General features: G+C 49.7%; 1 protein-coding gene across 4 annotated transcripts in view; it reads left to right on the top strand.

Annotated features, from left to right (window-relative positions):
* The window catches only part of MASP1 (MBL associated serine protease 1), a 93,908-nt gene that overhangs the window by 60,784 nt on the left and 10,223 nt on the right, over positions 1-22,901 (top strand). For 2 of the 4 annotated variants that reach the window (XM_072618821.1, XM_072618818.1), the window contains 3 exons: positions 833-970; positions 2,312-2,386; positions 10,952-13,249. In XM_072618821.1, coding sequence (XP_072474922.1) covers positions 833-970; positions 2,312-2,386; positions 10,952-11,841 — 1,103 coding nt within the window. In that variant the 3' untranslated portion in view covers positions 11,842-13,249. Of the gene's footprint in view, positions 1-832; positions 971-2,311; positions 2,387-10,951; positions 13,250-14,889; positions 15,025-21,551; positions 21,666-22,901 lie in introns of those variants that run through there. The other 2 variants (XM_072618819.1, XM_072618820.1) reach the window with 2 other exon arrangements.

Raw genomic sequence — 22,901 nt, 5'->3', positions numbered from 1 at the left:
GCCCACTTGGACAGAGAAATGCCCAGCGGGGTTCTGGGGTGCAGTCCTCTGTACATGTCTAAATTTCAAGCCCCATACACAGTTTTGCTAAAGTCCCTACTCTACCCATCCTTCCAGGTCGCAGCCCCAGGAAATGGCCTGATCACACATCAGGCTGGGGTCCCATGGGGATTTTATGGAGTTTAGGGCATCTGTGATATCAAAAGCTGGGTTCCAAGGAGTCAGGAAAAAGGAAAAAGGGACTCTCCAGAAATGAGATGCAAGCCCCCAAAACAAGGGACAGAGAAAAGAGTAAAAGAAGGCCTTCCAGTGCTGGCTGGGGAAGTCCTGCATCCCCCAAGATTCTAGGTAGAACAAACTGCTCATTCCATAAAAGTAGGGGCTTCTCCCTCCCCCCTGCCATTATGTTCCAAGCCAGAGTGACCACCAGGATTCAGTTCCAAAAACCACTGACCATCTGAAAGGAGACAAGGAAGTGTCAGGATTTCTTCCCATGCTTCCTCCTGCACAGGCCAAGTTGTGTAACCGGGAGCTGACTAGAATTAGACTCTTCCTTGCTCTGAAGTTGAAGCTGGAAGAACCGCTTAAAGTGGGGGGAGGGGGTGGGTGAGGAAGGGGGGTGTTGTCAGTGCAGTCAAATGTCACCCCAAGAGTCTCTGTTCTGGTGCCTAAAGCAGGTGGAACGCTGCAGGGCCTAGGTTAGTGATGTAACTTTGGGGACCCAGAGATGGGAGTGTTTGAGGGAGAGGGGTCAGCTCTCCTTCCCCACGGAGCTCATTCCAGAAATGGGCTCGAGGGATGGGGGAGGCATCCAGGCTGATTGTCTTCTCAGTTGTAGACTGCAGCAGGCCAGAGGAGCTGGAGCACGGGCTCGTCACCTTCGCCACCAGGAACAACGCCACCACGTATAAATCCGAGGTCCACTACTCCTGCCAGCGGCCCTATTACAAGCTGTTTCCCAATATCACAGGTGAGGCCTCCCCCCCCCACCCCGAACGCTGGCTCGCTTCAGAGGGTGGGAGGAGACAAGGACTGGTATTCCAATACATTTTCTGTGAGGAGACCCCCAGGATGTGCACTCCCAGCACCAGAAATAGAGTCCCATAAGATGTGACCCCAAGACCCTTCAGTGGCCTGTTCAGGAAAGTCACTTCATTGGTTAAAGGCACTCCTGGGGGAGGAGGCTTCCTCCACCAAGACAGGAGAACATTTTTTTTCACCCTCTTCTATTCTTAATCCTAGAGACAGGTGTAGAAGCTCCCCAAGGTTACACAGCGAGGTCTGGGTCCGGGTCCGGGAAGGTCTTGAACCCATCTCTGATTTAGCTTGGTGCCTAGCTGTTTCTCATGGCTCTTCAGGAAGGATCAAAAATGGGACGTCGGGTCCCTGGCAGCAGCTGTCCTTGGGGGTCGTTGAAGTGGAGTCCGGAATGGGCAGTGTTGGGGAGGAGCAGAGGCTGCCCTAGGAGACCCCACTCAGACTCCATTGGGACACTGTGACTTTCTGGGCATCGCTTGAAAAAGAGCGCTGTCCAGAGGGAGAGACTCAGAGAGGGACCGGGGTGGAGAAGGGACCTAGAAAAGGGAGGACTTGTGGACATACATCAGCCTTTGGAGCACGTGGGGAGAGGGATCATGCTTCCTTTGTGAGCCCCAGAGGACAGTAGGAGGGGAAGTCAAGTTCAGCTGGACCTAACACGGAGAGCTGGTCCTCAGTGGAAGAAGAGCTCTCCTGTGGTGACTGTCTTTCCCTGGAAAGTTGCAGTGTCTGAATGCCCCTTTTTGAGCATATTGCAGCTGAAACTCAGGCACATGGATGGTTAAGTCAGGCAATAATAATAGTAGTAGTAGTAGTAGTAGTAGTAGTAGTAGTAGTAGTAGTAGTAGTAGTAGTAGTGGCTACCATTCACATAACATTGTAAGGGTTGTAAAGTGCTTTAAATATCATGTCATGTGATCCTGAGAGCAGCCCCAGGAGCCAGGTGCTGTTATTATTGGATAATTATTGTTATGGGGAGGTGTGATGGCAAAGATCCTGAATTCAAATCCTGCCTCTGACATCACTAGCCTCATAGTTTCCACTCTGGGTTTCTGCTTCCTCCTCTGTAAAATGAAGGGTTGGCTCAGGGGACTGACCTCTGGTTCTAAAACTGGGATGCTCCCATCTCTGTCCCAGAGTCCATCTGTCCATCTGTCTCTGCTTCCTTCTCCACTTCCTCTTCTCTCTCTCTTCTCTTCTCCTTCCCTCTCTCTGCCCCAGCCCTGTCTCTGTCTGTCTCTCTTTACCCTTCTATTACTTTGGTTCTTTCTAGGCACATACACCTGTGAGGCCCAAGGCATCTGGATGAATGGAGAGCTGGGGGAAAAACTGCCTACTTGTCTACCAGGTACCTCACCAGGAAAGCCAGACTGGGTTGGACTAGACTGGGCTGGGCTAGAATAGGCTTGGCTGGGCTGGGCTGGGTTAGGCTGGTCTGAGCTGGGCCAAGTTGGGCTAGACTGGGCTGGACTATACTATATTTATATTGGGTCTTACTGGACTGGGCCTCCTTAGCTTTCCTGAACTTGGCTGGCCTGAGTTGGTCTGGACTATACTATATTTGTATTAGGCCTTACTGGACTAAGCTGGGCCAGGCCAGGTCCGGCTGCTCAGAGCAACCTCCCCACAGAGGCTCCAGGCCCCAAGACCTCTGCAGTGAGTGAGCTCAGAGAACATCTATCATGTGCCTAGGGACTCTTTGACGATTTGCTTTAGTGATGCTATCAGCTTCCAGAACAAAAGCAGCCAAGCCTCCCATCTTCCCTCCCTGAGCTCTGCTGTCCACTGTCCAGATGCCAAAAAAAGGCCCTTCCCTCCCATCCTGCCCTTCATCTTCCTCTTCGCTTTGACAGCAAAGCTGTCCCTGCCACAGGCCCTCCCTGAAGGGTTGCTATCCTAGGACACAGAAATCAAGTTAGAACAGCCACTGTTGGAAGGATCAGCCCCCATCCCGAGGGACTGTGCCAGCTTTGGTGGTTCAATCTCTCCTGAGGAATTTCTGGCCCTCCTTTGGGCCTCTGCTCCACATTCTCTGCAGTTCCCTAGAGTGGAGTTCTGGAGTCAGGAAGACCTGGGCTCAAATCCTGCTTCAGATACTCACTAGCTGTGTGACCCACTTCTCTGGGCCCTGTTTATAAAATGAGGACATTGTACTCCAAGACCTCAAAGGCTCCTCTCAGGTCTAAATCCAGTATTCAACCATCTTCTGGCCCATCCTGAGGGGAAGGAGGTGACCAGACCCCCTGGAATCCCTGCTTTGAGGCCTGGCCATGCAGGATCTTGTTCTGCCCAGCTGGGGAGGCTTCCTGGCCTTGGCTGGGCATCAAGATGAGCAGGGCAAGGTGAGGAGTCCTGAGTGGTCTCCTGGAATCATCTGACCATATCTCCTTTCAATGTAGTTTTTACCCATAATTGTTAACACCTATAATACACTCCAAACAGAGGCAGCAGATGGAGTGACAGGACTCGAAATCAGGAAGCCCCAGGTTCAGGTTCTGCCTCAGACACTCATGAGCTATTGTGAGCCTGGACAAGTCACTTAAACTTCTCAGTGCTCAAGGCAAGTCTCCAAGACTCAGGCACAGGTGGAGTGCCCACCTGCACTGGTGGAGGTAGGGTCCTCCCCCAGGACTTTCCCTAGAAAAATGAAAGCAGAGACCCCTAACCCTGCCCCTGTATTCTATATATATTCTAAGCATCCACACCCTCAGATATTCAAGAATCAAGGATGAAAAGTTACTCAATTTCTGCCCTCAAGGATGTTATCATTTCAATTCAGTCTAAGAGCCTTGGCTGGTGCAGTTCTCTAGGCAACTAGGGGGCCACAGTAGTGCACTGAATGACAGCCTGGAATCAGGGAAGACCTGAATTCAAATCCAGCCTCAGACACTTATTAGCTGTCTGACTGAGCAATTCACTTAACCCTGTTTGCCTCAGTTTCCTCATCTGTAAAATGGGGGTAATAATAGCACCCACCTCTCAGGGTTATCGCGATGTTCCAATGAGATAATAACCGTCAAGCATTTAGCACAGTACTTGTATCATAGTGAACCTCATATGAATGTGAGCTATAAGTATGCATTTTTATTATTACCTAGGATTTCTACGCCCTGGATTTATTAAGATGTAAACGCTGGAAGAGACTGCAGAGAGCTAGTCTGAGCCATTCATTTTACGTAAGAGGAAACTGAGGCTGAGAGGTTCAGTGAACTGTCCAAGGTTGCACAGGAAATGTCAGGACTCAGATTCAAATCCTGGTCCTCTCTCTTTCCACAAATACATGCGATACAAAGTATCCATGTTCCAGATTATATACACGGTTTTACTTGGCATCTGATTGGCTCATCAGGGTGCATAGACCACATACATAATACCTGATTGGCTGAGTCCATATGCATAGCCCACGTGCATTATCTGATTGGCTCAGCGCAGAGAGCCCACAAGAGCAGCTCCCCAAAACTCGGGCGTTTCATTGGCTCAGTGCCCAAAGACCTGAGAGCCCACGTGCCTCAACACTTAATGTCAAAAGAGATTAATCTTTCTGATGATTACAATGTAGCCAGAGGCTGGGAAACTGAATTTCAAAAGAAAAACTAAAATCCCGCCTTGCTTCAAGGAAAAAGAACGATTTTAACCCGGAGAGTTTAGGAGGAAGGGCGTTCTGGGCTTGATAGAAGAGGTAGGGAGGGGGGTTAATACTGATGATACTGCTAATGCTACAAGACTGAGGAGGTCGGGATGGGCCTGGGGCAGGCACCGTCTTGGCAGCCCGGGGTAGCTACTTGAGCCATTGGACAGTGGATTAGGGCTGGAGAGATTCACTGGACCAGGTGGCAGAGGGCATTTCTTAGGCATTCGTTAGAAAAGATGCTTCTGGGATCCCCTCCATCTCAGAGATTGTGCCAGAATAAGTGTGGCTGCCTCTTGTAAATCAATGGTAAAGTCTCCGGTTCCGACTAAGTTAAGGTTTCTACAGTCCAGGAGGATGAAGTGATATTGATCATTTATTTTTAAAAACTTTCTTCAGACCAATGGGATCGGGAGTGGGCATCTCAGGGCTGGACGGGGCCTCAGTGGTCAGTTAGTCTGAACTACCGCTGAACAGGAGGTCAAGTCAAACCAACAAGCATTGATGAAGCACCTACTGTGTGCTAGGTGCTGTGCTGAGCTCTGGGGATACAAAGCCCAAACAGCCACTTCCCACTGGAATTATCTCATAAAGAATCTCACCAAAGTCTGCACATCTGGGTGGAGGACAGTGAGCCCAGCCCCTCCCTTGGCCTGAACTTGGCCTCTCAAGATGGCTGTTCCTTGAAGCCTCATGCTTCCTTAGTCCCTGAATCATGGCCGTGCTTCCCACCCCACCGCCCACAGTGATGCTCCACTTTCTACTAGGAGAGCTATTTGCCTCCAGGCTCTGGTGAGTCACCCAGAGGAAGGCAGAGGGCTGGGCCGAGACCTCTGGCCACTGCTTGGCCAGCTCAGCCATTCTCTGTGCCCAGCCTTCAGCTGCTGGCCAGGCCTGCCTTCCTTCAGGAAGCCAGTCAGGCTCCTCTGTGTTCTTCCAAATAGCTTCTGGGTGGAGCTTCAGTCTGTCCTCCAGGGAGCCCTGGGCCAGGTCCTCTGTGGCCCACAGCCGTCAGTCCAAACCAGAGCCCCCTTTCCTTCATCCTCCTCTCCTTCAAACATGGCATGGGCTAGGCAGTGGGGATGCCCAGGCAAGCCTCACCCTCAAAAAAGCTGGCATTCTATCAAGAGAAAATAATATATGCACAATTAAGTGAATGCTAACATATACTGATATATAGGAAGTATTAGAGGAAGAGCTGAGATGTGGCCAGCACGAGAGACTTCTTGTGAGAGCTGCCCTTGGGTCTGGTTTTAAAGGGAGCTGGAGATTCCAAAGCAAGAGCAGGGAGGAAGAACTTAGGGGGCCCCACCTGAGGTGGGAACCAGGGTTCTGTGTGGAGGGACCCATCAGCACCCAGGTGCAGGTCAAGGGGGCACAGAAGCTTCCTTCTTTTCACAGCTGACAAAAGTCCACTTTGGTATAGGACAGCAGGCTGGGGGGGTCTTCCTCCCCATGCCTTACCTGATTTCAGGTCCAGGATTGACCACTACTCTCACCTCAGGCCTCTCCTTTCCCATCTCAAAATCCCACAGATGCAGGAGACTTCAAAGGCCTCATATCCACTCTAAACGTGAACAAAAGCCCCTCTCTCTACCATACATCTGCTTTGGCTTAAGGACGTCCAACAATAGGGAAAGCCCATTGCCAAGGCCACCCATTCCCCTCCGGAGCATAGAGATAGAAACCATGCAAAATAAATATTCCAATTTTGTAGAGAGGAGCCCACAGCTCCTGGGTTAGGAAATGCCCCATTACGGAATGGTGCTTGAGGTGAGCTTAGAAGAATGCCCAAGATTCTGAAAGGTCGAGGTGAAGCGGGGATGTATTCCAGGCAGGGGCCACCACAAGGGCAAAGGTATGGAGCATGGAAAGTGCAAGGTTACAACAGAAAAAGAAGGACAATGTGGCTAGATTGCAGGAGACAGGAAGAAGACGGTATAACAACCTAGAAGGTAGGTTGGGCCCAGATGAGGAAGGACTTTGAGCCAAGCCTCTTGTGGCATGAGAGAACTCTGAAGGGCAAACATAAGTCTGGGAGGGAGGAGAAGACAAGATGTTCCAGCCATATTCATGTCAGACCCAGCCATGCGAGACTTTGACCAAATTGGATGCACAGCACCCAATAACTCCTGGTGAGTGATCAACAGCAGACTGCTGGAGGATGAATCCCATGGCCTGTGGCCTGTCCTGCAATTGGGGGAGGGAGTGGACACAGCCTCCAGGTCCCCAAGGCTGGAGGCCTCCAGTGAAGGCCAGCAAACATCTGGCTTGGACGCTGGTGACAGGAGCCCCCACTGGGCATCAAAAATGTGTTTCTGGGACATTGTTGGCTCTGAGGAAGAGAACAGCTGAAACCCATTAGGCCCGGAAATGGTTTTCCATTCCAAGCTTCCAGAAAAGAATTCCAAGGTTTTTTTATTCTGTGAAGAAATTCTAAGTGAATCAGAAGGTATGAGGGAGGGCCAGGCCATTGGTGCTCTAGACATGGGGCACACAGGTTTGACACAGGGGATGCTAGGAGGACATTGGTTTGCCAAGGACTCACTGCCGAGCCCCCAGCCCCAGACATGGACAAGGGGACGAGTTGTCTGAGTTTCTCTCTCATCAGCTGAGGCCATTTGGAAGACCATCTCACTCTGGGAAGGGGACCAGGTGCCAGGACTCCAGCTGGGGCATGTGCATGTTGGGGCTTTCCTCGGCGGAGCAGACTTTGCTAAGACCCTTCCTCCCCAAAAGGTACCTTGGGGCTCCAGGGAGCAATGATGGACGGCTCACAAAAGGACCCAGGCATCATTGCTTTTAGATTATGCCACCTTCCCCTGCCCTGGCCATTGAGCGTAGCACCCACATCAGCCCACCCAGAAGATTGCTCTACAGTTCAGCATGCCCTTCCCCAATAAGACGTATTTAATTGGCTGACTGCATCAATATTAACTGGAGACCTCCCCTCTGAGTTCCCCCACCTTCATGCTCACAAGCATGGTCCCTGAAATCTGGCAAGCTTCTATGTCTGGCCTCCAGGTCTCTCTGTCAAGCTTCCTTGGCTATTTTCCTTGCTCAATAGGAGATGCCCCTTTCATAGAATATTGCCACATGTCTTCTGCTTTAGTCACTAAGGCATGCCTCTCTAATCAGGGACCCAGCTGCCCCAAACTAACAGATGCATGCAAGCATGGGTTAGATAGATTGGATGGCACGGTCTGTATGAAGGGTGGAGCCTTCTGGCCCAGAAGACCTGAGCTCATTGGGGCTAGCTAAATATGTGCTCCTCTCTGTATTTCAACTTCACCTATCAGCAGTCACCTCCAGCCCATGTTTTCTGGACTTAGCTAACATCTCTGCCAAAATATAAATGGGATTAGAAAATGGAGTGTCAAGTAACCATGGGGCAGCCCAAGGGAGATCAGCTGCCCAGAACAATCTGGAAGGTCTGTCTCTTATTTGGGAGGAGGAAGCTCCCCAAGGACAGAAAAAAAAAATCTGAATTCGGAACAAACAACACAGTAAAATATTTTTATATTATGGGGGTTTTTTTTACCAAACTTTTAAGTTAAGGAATTATTTTTGTTATTGTTTTAAAGTTGACAAGAATATGCTTTTGCTAATGTGACATTACTTTGCTAAATTTTAGTCTGAAGGAGTGAGGTCTGGACTTGGGGTCAGGAGTAGCCTGGGTTTGAGTCCCTCCAGCACTTACACGAGCCAACCTCTTCCCTGTGCCTCAGGTTTCTCATTTGTAAAATGAGGATTTCATTGATGCCTACTTCTTGGTCTATTTCTTGGTTAAACTTAAAGGACTAGATAAATATCAGCTAATATCTGCCCTGGATTTGCCATTTATGAAACCAGATCTCCGTGATCAGATGAACCACATCTCTATGTTAAAATTATTCGGAGCTTTCACAGGCTATACCAGGGAAGAACAAGTCCCTACTAGACTGGAAGAGCCTTCAGTACAGGCTCAGCTCCAGATCAAGTGTCTGTCACCTGAGAAACAGCCCAGCTAAATTTAGAGAGACACAACACAGCTGAATTTTGAGGGCTGTGGATCCATGACAAGTTACAATCTGGGTGTTGCAATCACACCAGTGCAATCCCATGTGGCAAGTTCAAAGTATGTAGCATATATTTCCTATCAAAGTTTATAATTATGATTACCATTACTCACTTCAATATAGGAGGACTTGTTGGGAACAGGGACGGGGGGTGGGTGGTTAGCCGGTTTGGCCTTTTAATTTTTATTTGTGTAAAGTCTTCTGCATTTTTCAGGACTTACATGGCCTGCTGGAATGCAGTTAGGCTGACTACAAGGCCACTGACATTCAATTTAATTTGGAGTCACATGCAGCATTTATTAAGCACTTCATATATACCAGGCAAGAGGCAGATTACAGGAGTGGAAGCTGATCTTGGAGTCAGGGAGATGTAGATTCAAGTCCTTTCCTTACTCTGACCTGTAGCAACTGAATGACCCTGGGCAAGTCATCCTCTCAGTGGCCCAGGTGATTCTAAAAACCCTATTAAGGTCAGAGCATTCCCTTTCTGCACTGATAAAGGGAATTTCCTTACTGGGAGTACTTTACACTAATAAACAGGCATTATTAAGCACTTACTACCTACCAGGCACCAAATCTGAACTGAAAAAATTCAAGGCACTGTGCCCAAAGAGAAAAATTAAACAGGCCCTGGCCTCAAGAGACATATACACTATTCAATCTGAAAAATCTCCCTGAAATAAGGAATGACTCAAATTAATCCAGCCCAATGTCAGGGAAAACATAAATAGCCCTAAATGAGTGTGTCACTGAAAGATTGATCCCAGATGTGGTATATTCTCAGAACCCCCCTGGGGGTTCAGGAAGAGTGTAGCTTGGCATCACCACTGGCCTGGAATTCCAGACTCACAGAGACATCACTGGATGGAAACTGAGAGATCACTGAGTAGCCACCAATGAGGAAACTGAGGCCTGCCCTCTAAAATCAGGGGCCTGGATCAGATGACTTCTAGTATCCCTATGGCCTTATGACTTCCTCAAAGTCACACGATGTACAAGGCAAACCCAAGACTCAACCTGACTCCAGGCCCTCTCTATTTCCAGCACACACACACACACACACACACACACACACACACACACACACACACACACGCACACTGCCCCCACACACTTTCTAGAACTCCTTGATCTGAGGCAATGAAAGAAAATGGCCAATATGGAATTTATACTGAGAATACAAGGAAACAGAGAAATGGGAGAGGGAAATAGTATTCCTTCATTGACAGGTGGAGAAACTGAGGCACCATGGAAAGGGGGAGAAGAACGTCTATCATCTAGGATTAGCATCCGAGAACCCTGCTCCCCTTGCTAATGCTCCTTGCCAAATATCACTTTTCCTGCATTTGAACTGAGTCTGAATCAGTTTAATACCAAGCATTTATTAAGCTCCTACCATGTGTCAGATACTGAGTCAGGCACTTGGCCTACAAAGAAAAGCATTCAATGATCCCTGCCCTTGAGGAGCTCAAGGTCTAAGGGAGGAGAGAGCACACACACTAGCATGGGTAGAGGATGTTTACAGGTGGAAGGAAGATGCCTCCTCAGGGGGAAGGCACAAGGTGGAAAAGCTCAGAAAAAGAGAGAGAGGTACAGTAGGTGAAATCCTTGGTCCCTTTATCCTGGGAGCCATGTCCCTCTGACCCCAGCCCAAAAACAGCAGCTCGGAAACACCAGGTGCCCTCCCCAGACTCCCCTAGGGACAGGGAGTTCACTAACCTGTTATTCAACATAACTCAGTGCAATGCTATTGAACTGGATTCAGTAAGCGTTTATTAAACACTTACTGTATGCTCAGCATTATGCTAGGTTTTGGTTACACAAAGACAAGATGAATCTATCTCTGCCCTCAGGGGTAACTTGGGATAATTCCGCCCATGATCAAGAAAGCCAATCTACTGCCCGAAATAAAGTCTGAAGGAAATGCCTTAAAAGGGAAAGGGGGTGGTTTTAAGGATCATCAGGGCCCGGTTCCTTTTCTCAATGTTCCATTGGCTTGGAACATAGAGAAACGACAGTGGGTATCTATTTCTTTATTGATACCGAGGCTGGAGAGGAGAGGATGTGAGGCAAGGAAGGGAGGGGGCAGACAATAGAGACTAGACCAGACCCTCAGGATGGCATAATCTATGGACGGTGTGGCATCGCTGTGCTTCCTGCTCCGGGTCTGCTTCTGGTGATCTGGTTTCTTTGTGTCTCTCGCTTTCCTTCCTCTCCCCTCCTGCAGTGTGTGGCCAACCCTCCCATTCCCTGCCCGTCCTGGTCAAGAGGATCATCGGGGGCCGGAATGCTGAGCCCGGCTTCTTCCCCTGGCAGGCTCTGATCGTGGTGGAGGATACCTCCCGGGTACCCAATGACAAGTGGTTTGGGAGTGGGGCCCTGCTCTCAGAATCTTGGGTCCTGACAGCAGCCCACGTGCTGCGCTCCCAGCGAAGGGACAACACTGTCATCCCAGTCTCCAAGGAGCACGTTACTGTCTACTTGGGTTTGCACGACGTTCGGGACAAGTCTGGCGCGGTCAACCGCACCGCGGCGAGTGTGATCCTGCACCCTGACTTTGACATCCAGAACTATAATAACGACATTGCCCTGGTCCAGCTGAGGGAGCCAGTGCCCCTGGGGCCCCACATCATGCCCGTCTGCTTGCCCGGGCCAGAGCCCGAGGGGCCACTGCCCAACACGCTGGGCCTGGTGGCTGGCTGGGGCATCTCCAACCCCAACGTTACGGTGGACGAGGTCATCAGCAGCGGCATGCGCACCCTGTCGGACATCCTGCAGTACGTGAAGCTGCCCGTGGTACTTCACGCAGAGTGTAAGGCGAGTTACGAGTCACGATCTGGTAACTACAGTGTCACAGAGAACATGTTTTGCGCAGGGTACTACGAAGGAGGTAAAGACACCTGCTTGGGGGACAGCGGAGGAGCCTTTGTCATCCAGGACCCGCTGAGCCAACGCTGGGTGGCCCAAGGGCTCGTGTCCTGGGGCGGCCCTGAAGAGTGTGGCAGCAAGCAGGTGTACGGAGTCTATACCAAAGTTTCCAACTATGTGCACTGGGTGTGGTCCCAGCTGGGCACCCCTCAGGGCCAGGTGGAGGTGGAAATGGAGGCAGAGCGGTGAAGCCCCCTCCCAGTCTTTCAGTGGTCCTGGGAAGACTTCTCTCCTCTACCCATTTGGTTCCGTGAGCAAAACAAGATGGTGTATCCCCACCACATCACTCCATGCCCTTCCCAGCCGGGCTTCCTCTGCTGACATGGAATCAAAATCCCAAGAGCGCCTACCTTTCTGTAACACATGGGATCTCTCAGAAGCCCAGAAGTTCAGGGGCCCTCACTAGATCTACTCCCTTGGCAAAGCTATTCTGAGGCATGAATCATTCTAGGCCTGAAAGAGTCCTTGAGACTTCCAGTGTTCCTAGGGCAAATATCCCTCTGCTCCACCATCTGGTGGTTCTTTAAGTTCCAAGCCACTTAGCAGATCTCAGGGGGAGGGAGGACAAAGGCCCAGATTTCCCAAGACACTCATTTAGAGTGGTTCAGAACTTACCAAAGGAAGCTAGAAGCCCCCATCTTCCCTTGGCCCTATGCTCTCAGGTAGACTTTGCCCCTGAGTAGCCAAATGGGACTCAAAGAGTCAAGACCCAGGCTGGAAGAAATATCCCCAATTCACCCCTCTCCTAAGCCACCCCCCAAAACTGCCCTGAGGTTCAAGATCACAGACATAGCCCCTCATGGACATTTCTAAATGTCCTCAGGCAATGCCAAGATGAAGGTAATGCCCAGGGCCTGAGAGTCCAGTCTGATGATCCCCCATTCTTCCTCGGGATCTGACAGCATCCTTCACCTCTTGCGCCTGCCTCCTAAGATGATAGACTGGGCTCTGGTCCTGCTTCTGACCACCTTCAACAAGCTTCTCAACCACATTACCTATAAAATGAGAGATTTGGATCAGAAGACCTACTTTGGAGGTGACTCCTAGAGCACCAGTGAGCTCTGACTCTCATGCCCCATTGGGCCCTCACACTCCCCACCAAAGTGCCAACCTCTGATCTCCACAGAGAGCAACAACCAGCCCAGCTGTCTCAGGGGAGGATGGATGTTCAGAACCTTCCCCTCCCTTCCAAGGGCTCTAGGGGTCTTAGGTCAAAGTATACTCCCTCCCAACATCTTTCCTCAGGCCTCCTATATTTCTCTCTTGTCCTGACCTTGACTTCAATCCTGTCCAGACTTTGCAGGGAGCTCTCACCGTGGGAAGGGGGTGGGGGTCCCTCTGCTCCCCTGTTCATGCCCCCTGCCAAAGAATTCGGGCAGAGACTGTAGGCAAGAGACTCCCATAGGACCGGCAGGAAAATACTTTTCTGACCTTCCGAGGGTGACAAGTACCCAACTCTTCTATCTGCCCAAGCTGAAGGTCCTGCACAGTTCATATTCCACAGCATAAGCTTCACCAGGTCTGTGAGGTGCTTTGGCTCCCACTGCCCTCCTTTCCTCGGGGACTGAGTTGGGAATAAAGTCCCTCTGAACAGAAATGGAGCAGGTGGCAGTTCTGTTCTAGGACCCGCCTTCTGACTCCCTGGTGACTCACCTTTTCACTCATTGGATCACAGATCAATGTCTGAAAGGGTCCTAACAAGTCATCAGGGCCAACCCCTTCATTTTACAGATAGAGAAACTGAGGCATGGCCACATTCAGTGATTTGTCCAAGGTCACACAGCTAGGATGTGACAGGGCCAGGATTCCAACTCTGGATGTGGGACCAAGTTGAGCATTTTTCCCACTTCCTCCTACTAGGAGACAAATCCACACCCACTGCACAGGAATAAAGGTAAAGAGTAGCATGACAAGAGTTGGAATCCTAACTCAGCCACTTAGTACCTGTGTAGCCCAGGACAAATCCCCTCCCCTCTCTGGCCTCAGTTTCTTCATCTATAAAATGAGGGGACTGGACTAGACCCCCCCTAAGGGCCCTTCTGTCTCTTTCTCTAGAAGGAGGCAATGTAATGCAGGTATGGTCAACAGAATTTCTTCAGGCTGGCACAGAATTAGGGGGCTCTGGACTGAGAATCTGTAATCCTTGACCATCACTGACCCAGCCCCACCTCCCCCAGGTTGATTTGTGTCATTGCTGAACAGGGAGCCTAAGGAGGCATGTGGGATGCTTATGGGCTCCCCACATCAGAGAGTCCCTTTAGGGTACCATGGGCAGCTGTTCCTCAGCCCTCCACAGCTTCTTCCATTCACCAGGACTTAACTGTAAAACCATAGCCCCAGGCCCAGGGGGAAGCAGGTAAAGCTTTCAGAGTCCCCTTCTCTCCTTTCTGGGCCCTCAATCCCTCCTGCCCATCTCCACCCTTCTATGAAGACCCACACTCCAGGAAGATTCTGGTATTAGCCATTCACCCCTTAGTTTGAGCAGGAGTCAGAGCGGAAGGCTCTTGCAGAACCACTCCTGATGAATGAAAGGCTTTGTCCTTTGCTGGTAATAGTTATCATCTTGTAGGTATGAGTGGGGAGAGAAGGAAAGGGTGAAAAATAGAGCTTCCTTTATCAGCAACACTGACCCTACTGAACTGCTCAGCTTAGCGGTGCTCTGGGCAGGGAGTCGTTCAAGCCTAGTGGCCAGCCACAGGTCAGGGGTAAGGTGCTGGCTCCCCACTTACACCCTGCCACATTAAATGGCCATGAACTTGGGACATACTCCCACATCATTTCATTGGTTCCAGACAATCCTCCAGGGTCTCGATTTCTGATGGGCAGCATTTCCTGGGGTGGCACCCAAAGTTCAAACTATTAAAGAGGAAAGTCATGTTTGATGAGCATGGGACTGTAGGAGAGGAATCCAAGAGTGGATGGTCACCTGACCTCAGCCACGGAAGTCAGACCTGAGTGTTTTGACCTGCATCCTACCAGAACTAACCTTTCAAAGCAGAAGATGGTGGGAAGAGGGTTTAGTTTATTGGTTAAAACAATCTTCCCTGTAAAGGTTTAGGGGGCTATCTCCTCATCGGAAGGGGACAAAAGTCCTGCAGGGAAAGGAACATAGCTCTTGGAGGCCACAGGTTAGCGGTGGGGATGGTTGATGGGATGGGAGGAGACCCCTCTCAGAATACAACTCTTGAAACCTGGGCCCCAACAACCTCACTGTGTTCCTCCCTCCCCTGGCTGCAGTGTGTGGGATCCCCAAGTTCTCCAGGCAGCTGCTGGCCAGGATAGTCAGTGGGCGCTCAGCACAGAGGGGGACCTCCCCATGGATTGCCATGCTGTTCAAGAATGGGCGGCCTTTCTGTGGGGGTGCCCTCCTAGGTAAGGAGAGGGGGGAGGTGGTAACTTGATCTTGGGGCTCCTGAATGTATTCAATTAATCCTCAGACTGATTTGGACATGGTTGGAAGCTCCTTGTGTGGCATCATAACAACTCTAAGAAATTCCCTGATCCCCCACCCATACCCCAAAAAATTACCCCTCCATCAGCCTCCATGGTGGTTGAAGGCACTGTCACCTTGTCCCAATTTAATTTAATTCAGCCATTTTTGATCAGACATTTACTATGACTCCAAAGCTGGAGATCCAAAGATGAAGACAGATAGAACCTGCCATTCTCCTGAGGGATGTGACATGTAAATCCAAAAGTAAATGCAAGGGAACTTGAGGGAGGGAAGGTCTGGAAGGCTTCCTGTTGGAGGGAGCACCCCACATGAGGAAGTAGAAAGCCTCAGCTTCTTTAAATGAAGAATGAGGAGGGGGGGTGACTAGACATCATCAGATCATACCAAACAGACTTTCAAGGTACCTTCCAACTCTAAATCTAAATGGGTCCTATTGTTGTGACTCACAATCCTTTGGTCTCACTATTCCAGAGGCTGAGTGGTGCAGTGGATAGAGCACTGGGCCCGGAGTCAGGAAGGTAGGGTTCACATCTGGGCTGAGACACTTCCTAGCTGTGTGACCCTGGGCAAGTCACTTAACCGTGTTTGCCTTAGTTTTCTGAACTGTAAAATAGGGATAATAGGATTTTGTAAGGATCAAATGAAATAATTCATAGTAGGTGCTATGGAAATGCCTCCTCTTTCCCAGAGTCAGGGCAGCCTGAGGACTTAGGGGTTTTCCTTCTCTAATGTCATTGGCTCAGACCCCCACTGGGTGCCTACACACACACACACACACACACACACACACACACACACACACACACACACACACACACACACACACACACACACACACCCCTCTGTTAGGTACCAGTGACTAGTGGCTAAGTCCCATTGAATGTCAGTCAAGTCACCTTTAGGAAGGGCTAGGAAGGGGCCATTTCCTCAGCAGTCTTCTCTGCCCCCTCAGTATCTGGAGGGTGTAGGCTCAGACTGGCACAATACCAGTCCCACCTCCTTCCAGTTCAGGAAAGCTGGGTTCTGAAGCTCACGTCTGGCTTCTCAGGGAGTCTGTACCCCTCTAACTGCAAAAGCAGCCTGCTGAGATGTCAGGACTCCAGGGCTCCTCCCCTGACCTTTCTCGCAAGGTCATAGGCACACAGGTCATGGAGCCACCCAATCTTCTGATTTACAAAGGGGCTGAGATGTGCATTGGAGGAGGGAACACCCACCTTCACATAATCAGAGACCCCTGCAACGTCAAAGATCAGAATGAAAAGATCTGGATCACAGCTCCAGAGCAGAAAGCCTCATGGCTTGGCTTCATCATGGACCAAGGCATCCCAGACCCCACACTGGAAAGGACTCCAAAAGCCACCTTGTCCAACCCTCTCACTTCACAGAAGGGGAAGCTCAGCTAATGGGGGAAGGGGAAAGGAGAAAGAGAGGAAATAAGCATTCTGATTATGTCCAATTATGGACCAGGTACGGTGCCAAGCGCTTCGTAAACACCGTATCTCATTTGATCCTCACAGTAATCCTACAAGGTAGGTGCCATCAGGGGAAACTGAGGCAAACATCGACTTTAGTGACCTATTCAGAGTCATGCAGCTAGTAAGTGTGTGAGATCAGATTAGAACTCAGGTCTCACTCCAGACCCAGCACGATAATAATAATAATAATAATAGTCAACGTTCATTTATATAGTGCTTCCAGTGTGCCAGGCACTGTGCTGAATGCTTTACAATGATTATCTAATCCTCCTTACAGTTACCTTGGGAGGTAGGTGCTTTTATTATCCCTATTGTATAAAGAAACTGAGGCAAAGAGTTCAGGGTCACACAGCTAGTAAGTGTCTGAGACCAGATTTTAATTTGGGTCTCCCTAACTCCAGGTCCAGGGTTCCATCCACTGCCCCACCAGCTGCCTCCAATGGGAGAGAAACCATGCAAGCAAGACGTATGCAGGATAAATAGGGTGCAGCATCTCAGGGAAGGCACTAGTATTAAGACCCAGAGAAGACTTTTTGCCAAAAAATGGAATTTGGGCTGAGACTCTCCACCAGAGGCAGAAGACAGGTGTCCTGCTCAGAAGACAGCTAGGAGAGAAGGCTGAGGCCCTGGATAGAGCAGCCCAAGAGGGAAGGAAGGCCAGAGAAGCCAGGAGGGCAGGAGAGGGCTGAGATATCCAGGGCTTTAAAGGCCAAACAGAGGATCTGAGCTCGGATCCTGCAGGTGAAAGGAGCCCCTGGAGTGATGACATGGTCAGACCTGAGTGTTAGGCAGACAATGGGCAGCAGAGGGGAAGCCAGACTGTGGGGCTCTCTTAGTCTGACCTCCTCAGCAGCCCGGGCTCCTAACCTTGGCTGAAATCCAATAGAATTAAATTGGATCAAGGGGAGGATCCTTTGGTCACCATCCCACACCTGAGTACAAAGGTGTTGGAGGGAGGGGGATTCGAGGAATGAGGATCAGGGAGTGTGACCCATGAACTTAAAAATGTTATCTTGATTTGTACTAACCTTTAACCCGAATTTAATATCTCCTTCAATTATTAAAAAACCTGATTCTGAGAAGGAGTCCACAGACTTTGCCAGGCTTCCCAAGGGGCCCACACACCCCACACAATCAGAGCCCCAGCTTGGAGGGTCAGAGTGGCCAATCAGCAGGGCATCTACATGAATGGCATCCTGGGTCTAAATGAGAAGGATGGGGAGGATGAGGAAGGAGAAGGGAGAGTAGCAGCTTTGGACTGCAGAGATTATTAAGAAAGCAGGCTCTCCTGGGCTCTTGGTACTGGGATACATTTCCACAGGAGGCAATGGGCCAGGATTTGGCGGCCTCACACCTACCACCCATATCTTGCCAGCCACAGAGCTCCTGAGGCATACAGGAGACATCTCCAAATCATGTTCCCATTTAATGACCTGAATGAGTCTGCCATCTAAGTCAGCCCCTGCTTGAACACAAAAGTGGCAAATAAAGGCCCTCCCTACCCTGAAGAGGCTTACATTCTAATGACAAGATCACAGGAGAATGATGCCTGAGGAAGGAGTCACAGGGATGGGGGTGGGGTGAGCTACTGGGGAGCAGATCCAAGGGGCAGTGACTACTCTGACCTGACCCTCATTCCCAAACTGGAGGGAGAGGAGAGGGAGTGAGGCAGCTGGTGAGAAGATGGCCAGGAATGGAGAGGAAAGTGAAGCTGGTCGGGAGCCTGCCTACAATGGCTGGCCAGGTGAGGCCTGAGACCTCACCTAGTCAGGTGAGTGGGGTTCCTCAGCAAACCCCTCGGGGCGTGGGGCAGCTGGCCCTGGGAGTGCGGTGGAGTAGGAGTGGAAAAGGGTTCCAAGAGAAAATGGCAAAAAATAAAAACTGAGGTAAGAGAAAGCCTGCTGAATTTTGAGTTATAAGTTCCTTACCGTCAAGAGGCAGCAACTCGTTGGACTTGGAATCAGGAAGGCCCAAGTCCCAAACCCTCACTCAGATCCTTGCTGGGTAGTCACCTAATGGCTCTGTGACTTAGCTTTTTCGGTCATAAAATGAGGGAGTTGAACTAGACAATCTCTCAATACTGAATCCCATGATGCTTATCTCCCTGAAGTAGTCATTTAGCAGCAGAGATGATTCAGAAATAGGATAATGAGATCATAAAGAGCAAACTACGTAGGACCATGGAAGTCATCCAGCCCATTCTGTAGATTAAAACACTGAGGTCCATAAAGGCTGCATGACTGGTCTCAAGGTTGCCTGTGACAAAGCCCTGGCACCAGATCCAATTCTCTTTCCCCTATATCTCCAATCTCATATGATAAGTTTGGAGCATACAAATATGTCACACCCACCTTCTGGATCCCAGGCAGCATTGCATACATCTGGACTCCTTACCTGCCTTGATGAGCCCTAGGACTTCAGTCAATCAATATATTTTAAGCCCCAGAGTTGCCAAATTAGCCTGAGAAATTAATGCATGGAGCCATCCAGAGGAGATGTGAATTTGCACAAGAGATAACGGTCAGATTGTGTAGGGGAGAGCTTTGTTGGGAAGATCATGAGGCCCTGAAACCTAATCCCATTAGCTATGTAGTATCACTGTCCCTACCCACTCACAGGGCTACCAGGCCTGGCTTAGGACATGCAGATATGTCTTGTCTCTAATAAATGGAGGAGCTCTGGGACCATCCACCCAAGTGACAGCTGTCCTCTCCTGGCTTCACAGTGTTCCCATGGACAGTCCATTCCCTCTCCACCCCCTCATCTAGCAGCATGTGTAGGACTCCCCACTGGGGCTCACATTGTATCCTGACAAGGTGGCTTGTGACTCTCCCAGAGGTGTTGATAGATATGGTGCAGTGGTTCCCCACTGAACACCCAGACCTAGCATAGAGTCTGGAGCCACACAGGAAGGCTAAGATGCCCCCATTCAAGTTTTTCCAGACTATCACAAGGGCTATCACTTCCTAACGCATGGTTCTTGTAACTCCTCTCTTTGTTGTGCCCCCAGTCAGATGTCTTGCCCGCACCACCCTAGTTGTGCCTCTAGACTCTTTCCCGTGTGTTTGCAGCTAAGAGCAGTGGGCATGGAGTGAGGAAGTTAAAATCTAGCCTCCAAGTCACTTAACCTCTATTTGCCTCAGTTCTCTCAGCTGGGTTTTTGAGAACCAAGTGAGATCATTTTTGTGAAGAGCTTAGCATGGTGCCTGGCACATAGTAGATATTTGAGCATGAAGGAAAGAAAAAAGCCCTGTCAGCTTTGGCATGATTAGATGCTGAGCCAGGCAGGTCAGATTGGGGCAGTCCAGGAGAGGATTCAGGTAGTTCTGTACCAGTGAAGGAGTACCCATAGGCTAATGAACTCCCCCAAACTCGCTGATCGTTTCCCTCAGTAAGAAACGCAGACTATAGCTACGTTTGTGTTTATCCAGGCTGTCCCCCTGGGTCAGGGAGTGTGGGTCAGAATGATCTGACCCGCTTCCTGCTGCAGTTCCCCATTGGCCAGGTCCTCCATCTCCCCCCGCCCAGACACAACCAAGCTGGGGAGGTGCCTGACCAGGAGGGGCTTCACCTAGCAGAATCTTCTGTAGCCCTCTATGCTGCATGCACCAAGCTGCTTTGTTTGGGTATAACTGGGAACACTCTCCCAATGCCCCTCTTTTGGATGCTCATTGCCAAGTCTGAGGCTTGGACATTGGAACCAGGACATTCTTCAGTAGAATGGAAGTGAGAGCCAAGCCACCCAAGGAGAAGGAAAGTGGCCATCATGATGTATCTCATTAATCAATACCCTATTATTAAGCTCCTATTGTGTACAGGGTGTTGAGAAGACAAATACAGAGAATGGAATAGTTCCTGCTCTTAGTAAGCTCACACTCCATCAGAGAAAATGAGTACATTTATCAATAGATACAGAATGAATGTAAAGAGAATAAATCCACAACAGTGTGGAAGGAAGAATGTTAACAACTGAGAGGATCAGGACAGGCTTCATGCAGAAGGAAGAGATTTCGGGAGGCAGTGGTGAGGAGTGAGTGCACTCCAGGAATCAGGCACTGCCAATGTAAAGGCTTGGGGATGGGAGATGGGAGTATCATGAGTGAGGGACAGAGAGAAGACAGGTTTGGCTGAATCAAAGAGTGCAGGAAAGGGAGTCATATTAATATAGTGGAAAAGTTGGGCTGGGGCTAGGTCCTGAAAGAGGTGGGGATTGGGGGTAGTTTGATTCTGTGCTAAAGATGATTGCTTTGTACAAGGAAAGGAGAAGAAAGTTGCAGGGGTCAAGCAGTAGTAGAGGGTGGCAGATGAACAATAAGGCTTCTAGTCTCCAAGGGGCTCTGAGGACAGGGCTGGTCAGCCAGGCCTGGGACTTCATGGGGCCAGAGGGGCAGGGGATCAGAGTGGGAGGTTGATCCTGTGGGGCAGATTGGGCCAGTAGCGTAGTGAGGCTCAGACTCATGAGAAGTGTACAAGGTTCAGAAAGCAATGGTAATAGCAGACAACATTTAGCACTTTCAAGTCTGCAGAGCACTTGGGCTAGGCACTCTGCTCATTTTCAGGCCTGTTTATAGAAGAGGAAACTGAGGTCAATTGGAACTGTGGCCTGCTCGAGGTTCTCCCTCATTGCCGCTTGTGGGGACATCAGGGCTTCCTGAGGTCAAGCGTACTTCTCCACCAAAAAGTGCCTAAAAGCTCTGAATGCCTCTGGCATGGAGGCTGGCTTTCCCATGGAGTCCATGGAGGCCCACAGCTGGAGGGAGGAGGGTGGTGTTGGGATGGTTCTTCCCCAGGGGACGTCCTGCACTCTGGGACTGCTCAGTGTCTGCCCTGGGGGGATGGTCAGGTTCCCCAAGGTGAGTCTGTGAGAAGTAAACCCAGATTAAGTAGATGTTCTGGCAAAAGCCCTCCATCCCCCAGGAGCCCTCAGCACACCAAGTCCTCTGCACTCACTGAATCCTTTTGTCTTCTAGGAAACAGGTGGATTGTGACTGCTGCTCACTGCCTGCACGTGCACCCAGAATCCGACAAGTCCCCTTTAAGCAGCTACCAATACCTTCCTCTGTCTGAATTCAAGGTTATCCTGGGTGAGTGAAATACAGCTGGCTGCAGATGGTGGCCAGACATGACCGGCCACTGATGAAATCAATCACAAATAATTCTTACCATGACAATTATGTATTTATTAGATTATTATGTTTATATTATTAATCACTATCTCTATCAGCTTCATAAGGTGATTACGAGACCGAATGAGATCATGTGAAAACATAGAGTGTATTGAGTGACTCCTGTACACCCAGCCCGTCCTATATAGAATGTGGTCCCTATGGCCTAATTGTGGAAGGAAAAATCTATAATTGAGGACACGGTGGGGAAACATCGACTTCAGAATCAGACAATCTGGGTTCAAGTATAACCTTTGCTACTTTATACCCATGTGACACTGGAGAAGTCACATAATCTCTGGCCCTCATTATCCTCACGGGGAAAGCGAGTGAGTTAGACTGGGGAGTTTCTCAGGTGATTCTCGGGTCTCTTCCAGCCCCAAATCTCAGACGGTCATTGAGCTCCCAGGAGTTGATGATGTTTTCTGAGAGAGGGAAGAGGACCCAAGACAGGGCCTTGAAGTGCAGGCCTATCTTGGAGATAGTTCAGGTTTGGTTCCAGACCACCACCATGAAGAGAATCTTCCGACAAAGCAATTCACATGAACTGTTGGGCTTCCCAATGCACATAAAAGCTACGTTTACACTGTATTGTAGTCTATCAAGTGTGCAGAGGTATTACATTTCAGAAATACCTAATTACATACCTTAATTTAAAAATACTTAATTGCTAAAAAATACTAACCATCAACTGAGCTTCAGTGAATCACCATCTCTTTTGCTGGTGGAGAGTCCTGCCTCGCTGTCGAGGGCTGATCAGGTGGTGGTTGCTGAAGGTCGCAGTGACTGTGGCATTTCTTAAAATAGGACAACAATGAAATTTGCCACAATAATTGACTTCTCCTTTCACTAGGTCACTTAGAGGCTATTGTAAAGTTATTAACTGGCCTAATTTCAATATTGTTATGTCTCAGGCATACCGGGAGGCTTGAGGAGAGGGAAGGAGATGGGGAGTGGTCAGTTAGTGGATCAGACAGAACACACACAATATTTATCAATTCATCTTCTTATATGGAGGCAATTTGCCCCCAAGACAATTCCAATAGTGACATCAGAGATGGTGGATCACAGATCACCAGAGCAGATAATAATAATGAAAAAGTCTGAAATATGGTGAGAATCACCAAAATGCAACACAGAGACGCAAAGTAAGCT

Source organism: Notamacropus eugenii, chromosome 6 (genome assembly GCF_028372415.1).
Source record: "Notamacropus eugenii isolate mMacEug1 chromosome 6, mMacEug1.pri_v2, whole genome shotgun sequence".
NCBI classification, from domain to species: Eukaryota; Metazoa; Chordata; class Mammalia; order Diprotodontia; family Macropodidae; genus Notamacropus; species Notamacropus eugenii.
Note: the sequence above shows the minus strand (reverse complement) of the source record. Positions and strands in the feature narration are given on the sequence as shown.